Source organism: Pyxicephalus adspersus, chromosome 6 (genome assembly GCF_032062135.1).
Source record: "Pyxicephalus adspersus chromosome 6, UCB_Pads_2.0, whole genome shotgun sequence".
NCBI lineage: Eukaryota > Metazoa > Chordata > Amphibia > Anura > Pyxicephalidae > Pyxicephalus > Pyxicephalus adspersus.
Window position 1 is genome coordinate 107,429,966 of NC_092863.1, and position 460 is coordinate 107,430,425.

General features: G+C 38.5%; 1 protein-coding gene across 1 annotated transcript in view; it reads right to left on the minus strand.

Annotated features, from left to right (window-relative positions):
- Positions 1-241: 241 nt before the first annotated feature.
- The window catches only part of LOC140332806 (B-cell differentiation antigen CD72-like), a 16,435-nt gene continuing 16,216 nt past the window's right edge, over positions 242-460 (minus strand). The window contains exon 6 of the mRNA XM_072413999.1: positions 242-406. Coding sequence (XP_072270100.1) covers positions 305-406 — 102 coding nt within the window. The 3' untranslated portion in view covers positions 242-304. The remainder of the gene's footprint in view (positions 407-460) is intronic.

Genomic DNA, 460 nt, shown 5'->3' on the forward strand with positions numbered 1-460 from the left:
AGAACGGGAGATTCCCATAATGAATATGTCACCTTCAAAACTGCAGCAACTGTGTTTCTATGATGTCAATATGATGTAAAATCCCCGAGGAATGTTTCCAGCACCTTGTTGGATCTGTGCCATAGAGAATGAGGGAATCAGAAGACAAAAGGGGTATTGGGGGGGGTGTACCTAATAAGGTGGCCAGGGGGGGAATATTCACACACACAAACAAAAAAAAACATTTATTTATTGTTATATACTGATTTTCGGACAAATTCTTTATTTTACTCCCTATAAGCACGGCCATGTTGGTATGATATACTTACGACTGATATCTGCTGGGCCATTTCCAGTTATGTGTCCAACTTTTAGTCCATGTTATTTCCTTACCAACCCAGAAATCTCCTTTTCTCGCTAAGAAATCCTAGAAATAATTAAAAACAATTCTTGAATGAAGTCAGCAGAAATAAGAACAGGC